General features: G+C 40.0%; 1 protein-coding gene across 5 annotated transcripts in view; it reads right to left on the bottom strand.

Moving 5' to 3' along the window:
• Window positions 1-7,248, bottom strand: part of CACNB2 (calcium voltage-gated channel auxiliary subunit beta 2) — a 277,727-nt gene that overhangs the window by 37,744 nt on the left and 232,735 nt on the right. For all 5 annotated transcript variants that reach the window (XM_045285602.1, XM_045285603.1, XM_045285601.1 and 2 more), the window contains exons 4-5: window positions 6,120-6,256; window positions 1,862-1,938 (exon numbers count right to left, since the gene is read on the bottom strand). In XM_045285602.1, coding sequence (XP_045141537.1) covers window positions 1,862-1,938; window positions 6,120-6,256 — 214 coding nt within the window. The remainder of the gene's footprint in view (window positions 1-1,861; window positions 1,939-6,119; window positions 6,257-7,248) is intronic.

Below are 7,248 nucleotides of genomic sequence, written 5' to 3'. Positions count from 1 at the left end.
ATGAAAGGAAAAGAAAGACGCTTCATGCAATAGTCAAAAGGCATCCATGTTCATTGCACACATACGATTTCATTTCACTCTGGACAGCTAAGAATTAATGCAAGCTTTAAGCACAAGTAGCACCCAGATTTTTCAGTGGAAACCCCTCAGAATCCATTTGGGGCTCACAACATTGCTGGCTATGCTGATGCCTCAGACTCAAAACTCCACTTGAACCCAAATTAAGTTCTCCACCGAGAAATGCAGCCTGCAAGTCCTGTGGGTCTTCACTGTACCCCGAGAACATGACTTGATACACAGTTTAGAACACAATGTGCTCTGTGGACATTAAGCCTTGTGCTCGTCTAAGGATACACCTTGTTTAGAAAGCAGGCCCAGAGTGATTCCGAGAACAGATGCTCACACAAGATACACTTTACAAGTGTGCATGGCCTCTCTGGGCCGCAGAAGAAAGGTCTGGTGATTATTCGGAGACGACATACACCCAGTTCTGTAACCATGGGCTGTCAACTGCTGAATTTTTATTGAACTTTCTTGTGTTTTCTTATAAAATCTCCCTGAACTGCCTCCCAGGGACTGTGATTCCCACTTCACACATTGTGTGTGTGTGTTTTGTTTTCTTTTTTCTATTCCTTCAATGAAACTCTTTACATGAAATGTAAAGACCAAGCTAAGCTCTAACCACCAGAGCAGCCTCTACAGGCAACAAACTCCGTCACAATCACTTTCGATAGTTTCACGTGCAGGGTAAGAGCACCCAAAGGTGTCAAGCTTTTGCTTGCACTGAAGTCAGGCTAAGAATTGTATTGTCTGGGGCCTAATAACCCACAGTTTTTAAAAGAAAGAGGAACGGATCTCATCCACAAGCCAAGGACGGCTTGCACATGATTTGTATACCCAATACTCACTTTAGGACCATTTATTTCCTTATATAGGACTCACTTAGACAGTCCCATGGTTTTGCTAAGAAGCCCTTGATTGGTGTCTAAGAGCTAGCTGTCCATGGTCGGGAGTGATACGTGATCTTTAGTTATTGGAGAATTCTGTTCTTGATTACAGCAAGTCACAGGCCAACTCATTTCTGAATCTCTCCACAGACACCCCAATTTTTGTGTTTGCTCACTTCCTACTTCCATCTTCTCATAAATCACACCCAGAATTGTTTTTCTCAGCTGCTTAATTACCAATCAAGTCTTATCATCTCACTCTGACTCCCAATTGCATCTCTTAGGAAACTAAGCTACTGATCACTGTCTTTCTGGCATCACACCAATTGGCCGCGTTCTATTTATATAGAGCTACAAATGCTATACACAGCGATCTGGAGGACTGTTACATTCTATTCTCGACACAACTGTTAAGGTTGCCAGACTCAACAAAGAAAATTCAGTTAAATCTGCATTTCAGATAAACCTAAAGGTTTTTTTTTTGTTGTTCATTTAAGATAAGTTTTCCCATGCAATATTTATTTAGACTAGACTTTTTTTTTCATTGCTTATCTGGAATTACTATTTCACTGGGTCTCTTAATTTTAAAAAAAATCTAACTATCTTAAGGAACTTTGCTTTGGAAAGAAGACAGTAGTCATTCTTCTCGTAACATGTGAAACTGGTATCTCATGTTGCATTGCTGTTGTGTGTGGGTTTTCACCCATTTACTGCCCCTGGCAATGTGCTGGGCATCAGGGTGACCAGAAGGGATCCAAAGATAAATATGTTCATTACTGAGTAGATCCCTTCGAACGTGGATAGGGTAGCACCCCCACTGAATCATAATTCAGTGTATGTAAATGCACAAAACAGGAAGAGCGAGGGAAGCATGGAATGCAGTGGGCACCGTTCAGCACAGACCCCTTACTTACCAGATGACGGAGGTGTAGATTTTCTGGAACTAGGTACTATGTCTCCCAGACTGGATAATGAGTTTCCTCCTGATTTACTAGAGTAAAGCAAAAATGTACATTAAATCGGACATGTTGTTATGTCGATCTGAAAACAATCCTATTGCTCCACATGACTACTCGTTGTCTCTTTCTTGAACTTAAGTTTGTTTTTTTAATTTTGTATTTCCAGGTAGTAAGTCTGCAGTGGAGATTCCTGGAGTATTTGAGACAGTGAGGTAAAGGTCTTAGTTTTCAAAAGCAAGGTTTAATTTTATAAAGGCCTTGAAGGAATGAAGGAAACTCGGGTAATTTCCTTGCATGGCTCCCAGGTAGCTAAGCAACAGAGCTCTCCGTTGCTTTTTAATTAGGAGAGGCCATGTGTACAAGCTTAAGGCTAACGTGGAAATGGCACGACTGCTTTTTGTTGGATTCCTGCATCTCTGCATTAGCTTGATTAATAATAATAATAATAATAATAATGAACTAAGATGGAAAGCAGGAGTACTAGAGGAGCAATGGTTAAGAACCCGGCTGCTATTGGAAAGGTTGTCTGTTCTAACCCACGCAATGCATTGCTCTGCAGGAGAAAGACCTGGGGGTTTGCTCTCATAAAGATTTCCATCAAAATATTATTTGCAGTGATGATGGAAAATCATCCAAATGTGCAGGGTACATATTTGGCCTTAATACTGCCACTCTTTTTGCCCTTCATTCCCACCCATTTTTATAATAGATGTATCAGAGTTTTTAAATAAATAGACATTCCATTACCAAATTCTGGCTATGCCTTCAGCGTAAGCATACCTTTAACATTCTAGGAGAGAGATGTAAAAACATCTGAAGGCAAAAACCAGCATTTTCATATAAAAAAAACAAACTCACTGCCATCGAGTCATATCCACTCTACCAACTCTATAGGACAGAGTAGAACTGCCCTTGTGGGCTGTTGAGACTGTATCACTTTGCAGGAGTAACGTTACTTAAGCAAAAAATTTAAATAACGAACTTGAACGAAATAAAACCAAGAAAATCAAAGCAAAAAATATATGTCATAAGAAGAGATAACTTGTGTCTTTGAAATAATTTGAGATATTACATTCCATAAATATGAATATTTTATATCCCTTCAAGAAAAAACCACACCACCAAAATGAATATAATATGTAATGCCCTTGATTTGCACTCCAGGGTTCAAGAGTTTCAGCATGGTCTCCCATCTGATGAAAGATGGTTCGACTGAGTGCGTTTTAATGCTAGTCCTACTACTAACTAGTAGTGTGACCGTGGTCAACTTCCTGAACTTCTTTGAGCCCCTCTCTTCTGTGAAGTGGAGGTTATATTATCTCCTATTATCCTAAAGGAAAGTTGAGGTGGGTACTAATGCTCAGCTAAGGAGCTGAGGTGAGGAAGAATGTGTTTCCCTAACAATTTTAACTTGTCCTCCCTTTCTACTCCTTTAGTAGTTTTCAATTGTTGGAATATGAAAAAGCAGAAAGAGATGTGCAGGCCTCTCTCTGCAAAAGGACCATCACAAAGTTTTGAAAAGTCATCCTACCAAACGCCAGTCCTAAGACATGAGCCAAGAAGAGTTGTTTATGATTCAAATTATTCTAGTAAATGCAGGAATACTATCTTCATCTCTCCAACCAGATTCCTAACAGATGAACCTATTGCAGCCTTTGAAAAACCCTAAAATAACTTTCCATTACCTACTAGAGGCCCAGAACGTATTTGATCAGGTACCTTTTCTAAAGTAGATCAAGTGGAAAACTCTGAAAGATGCTGTGGTAGTCACCTAATCTGGTGTCAATTTAAGGATTACGAGTGTAGGGGTGGAGTCTAGGCTGTCAATCTGGAGATAGCCAATGAGACTTCTGGGAAATATGGGACTTCCTCCTTGGAGGCAGAAGACACCTCTCTCTCTGCTACTCCCTGGGAGACATTGCAGAAGACAAGCCACATGGATGCAACCAGACCTCGGAAGCTGGAAAAGCCACAGAGAGACCCCTGCCAGCACTGAGATGCTTACAACGCCACTGGACCCAAAGACTTTGTACCCACTGGCTGGTGATCACCCTGCATTTGGCTTCATTGCATGCGTTTCGTGAGCCTGAAGAGGACTTTATAAATTGTTATCAGACATATGGGTTAATATCAGACTTATGACCTTGGACTGGACTGAGTTGGGATGTTTTCTTAATGTACAATTACCCTTTATATAAAACTCTCTCTCATATACATATGCGTATTTATGAATTTGTTTCTCTAGTCTACCCAGACTAACACAGATGCTGAATTAACTTTAACAAGCTGAAAACAAAATTCAACAATATGTACACTAGCTGAGATAACTTCCACTCTTGAATAAACTAAAACCTAATTGACACAGCAATACCTATGCACCATACCTATGATCCTTGAAATTCTTAAAAATGAATTTTTCTACAAGAAAGGTCTGTAGCACACTAGAGGTTGATAGTATCTGACCTTCAGCATTCTGCAGGTAAAATGCTTAGGCCTTGTTTATCTGCTTATATCTACTTTTACAGGACACATGTACCTTACAAGCCAATGGCCTTGAGCAAACTGAGAATTAGTAGATGTCAAAGAGGTGGTAGAACTCTCAAAATACAGAGGCTTTCATATGAATGAAGTGAAAAAATTTGACTGTGATAGATGTTAACTAACAAAGATAGATGTTCTGAACCAAAAAGCATATTCTATTTCCCTCATTTGCTTGAAAGACCATTTGGCCAATACAGTGTGACAGGACTTCAAAAAGTTTGTGGAAAATGGGATTAAAAGATGGTGGAATTTCCCCATGAACTTTGTGAAGCTCCTTCATATGATCTCTATCAAATTTACAACATTATCTGAAAGGCTAAGCTATAAATCCAAAGAAAACAGAAACCTTACCTATAAGTACATCCTTTCACAGGAAAAACATACCATGTCCATGGACTTGTCTTGCCATGGTTCAAGTTAGAATCGACTGTACATAGGCGTGGCAGCCCCTGTGTAGTTCAAATGCTTCATGAATGCATCTGATAACAGGAAGGGTGCCGTTCCCATGTACTCAGAAGTGCCTTGGAAGACAGGCCTGGTAACCTATTTCTGGAGTTGCTGGTGGATTTGAACTCTCAACCTTTGATTAGTCATGGAGCATTTACTCATTGAACCATTAGGGCTCTTTTGATGACCTTAGCTGTTTTCATTAAGGATGACAATTAATTTTAGTCTTCCAAGTGAGCTATTCTGGGATGGTTTTTTTTTAGAGCCAGGATATGTAATGCTATCAATAAACTCTATTGGTACTCTATCTTTACTTATTTATTTTATTTCAGCCATTGAAAATCCTCTGGAACACAGGTCTACTTGGCACAGAAGAGGTTGCTCGGATTCGGAAACAACTCAATCAACTCCTCGGTAACTAGCAGGTTATGAGTAGATCTTCTAATTTACTTGCTATGGAAACAACAAGCCCAAGAATCTTAAGAAGGATGTTTCAGCCCCAGCCTATTACACAACTCATCCAAGCGCTAGCTTCAAAGCCAATTTGAATTAGATTTATATTTAAGTTTTCTTTTACATGCATGGCAGATGGGTAGGACAAAAAAAAACAAACCTGTTTCTCGGATGAAAATGAAATTCACAGATGAAAAGCACTGCCATTTGCCAATTATCTTTAAGGCAGCCATGTCTAAAATGTCTGCATGCCATGCCAGGCAGCTCACACCGCAGGCTGTCACCGCTGCTGCTTTGGTCAGAGCCAGAGTGTTTGAGTGAGAAAGCAGAACTTCGGGGTCTCCTCTGCACTGATGTCTGGATTTAATACTTAGTGACCTTGTTGTTAGGTGCCATGGGGCTGATTTTTGACTCACCGAAACCTTATGTAGTAGAGAGGAGAACTATAAGGAGGTTTCTTAGTGTAATCTTTACAGAAGCAGAGGGCCAGGCCTTATTCTTGTGGACTCACTGGTAGATCTGAACTGTCAACCTCTGGTTAGTCAAGGAGCACTTGACTTTTATTGTTTTTCAAACAGGATGAAAATGAGATTCTAGACTGCTCTCTTTAAGAGGCAGGATATGGGATGCTATCCATAAACTTTCAGCAGTCTGCTCTTATTTTATTCACTATTATTTCAAAACAGTTCTATTTTGGAATGCAACACACCACAGCACATGAATGAGGGCATCACCTGGATTTTCACACAGACTCTCGGTGTTGTTCTCATACCTGGAGTAAAATTTCCCTTGCTTGGCTCTCTGTTCATGTTGTAGCCTCATGTTTTCGAGTTTGACTGGGCTTGGAATGAACCCAATTTCACAGCCTTCTTTCACCAGTCTCCCTATCCACCAGTCATTGTTGAATTTCTAAACAAGAACAAAAGGATCTAGGTTATTGAAATCCACATACAGAACTTCAAATCTTCACAAAAATTCACATCCTTCCTTCAGGTGGTTTTCTTCTTTATGTTCTGTTTTCAGTGGAGAGAAATACTGAGGCGATCATAATCAACTAGATCTGAAATATCACAATTTAAAGGACCATCAGCCTCATGGGTTTCATATACATGAGTGGAATAGTTGGGATGCTCAGCTACCCATAGCAGGCTTTACTCTTCCTTTTCTCCAACCGTGCTCTGCTGCCTTCCTTAATACCAGCCTGAGCCCATTTCAGCCAATACCATCACCGTGAGTAGGATAAAGTGCCCTTGTTCAAAGATTAACAGCCCTTCCTGCATGAGACAATTGGAAACCAGAAAGCGTTACACAGCTCTTCTTTCTATACAGACAGGATTAATTGGAAGTAATAAGAGTCAGAGATAAGAATTGAAATCTACATGAATTATTTTGGGTCAGAACAAATTTGACATCTGTATAAACAGCTTTATGATCATCATAATATAGTCTTTCAAAATGATTTCCCTTCATGATGTTGACATTCCCAATGTATCACTGGTGGAGGGAGTATTTCTCCCAAATCTACGGGAGCTGGCTTTCTACAACAAAACAGTGTTTGTCAAATGTTTTCTTAAATATTTCAAAGTGGAGTTTCTATTCTCTTCTTCACCCCCACCCCCACCCGTTTTTGTTTTTGACCTTCCATGGTAAAAGAGAGCCATCCCCTAGCTTTAGCCCGTAGGGAGAAACTCCGTGGTTCATCTAATCCCCACTGTAAGGGAAAGACTTCCATCACTTCTGAAAACCTTTTCTTTCTTTCTTTATTAAAGATCACTTTGCATCTTGTCGTGCATTGAATTGTGTCCCACAAAACAAGCACACAAGCACACAAGAGTTCACTTGGCGAGACCACGATTCTCAGTTTTGTGAGCTGTAGCAATTATCCTCCATTTCATGTTATG

The sequence above is a fragment of the Echinops telfairi genome, unplaced genomic scaffold (genome assembly GCF_000313985.2).
Source record: "Echinops telfairi isolate 266 unplaced genomic scaffold, ASM31398v2 ScPeMD7_7473;HRSCAF=8511, whole genome shotgun sequence".
NCBI lineage: Eukaryota > Metazoa > Chordata > Mammalia > Afrosoricida > Tenrecidae > Echinops > Echinops telfairi.
The sequence above is the reverse complement of the archived record's forward strand: the minus strand, read 5'-3'. Positions and strand labels throughout refer to the sequence as shown.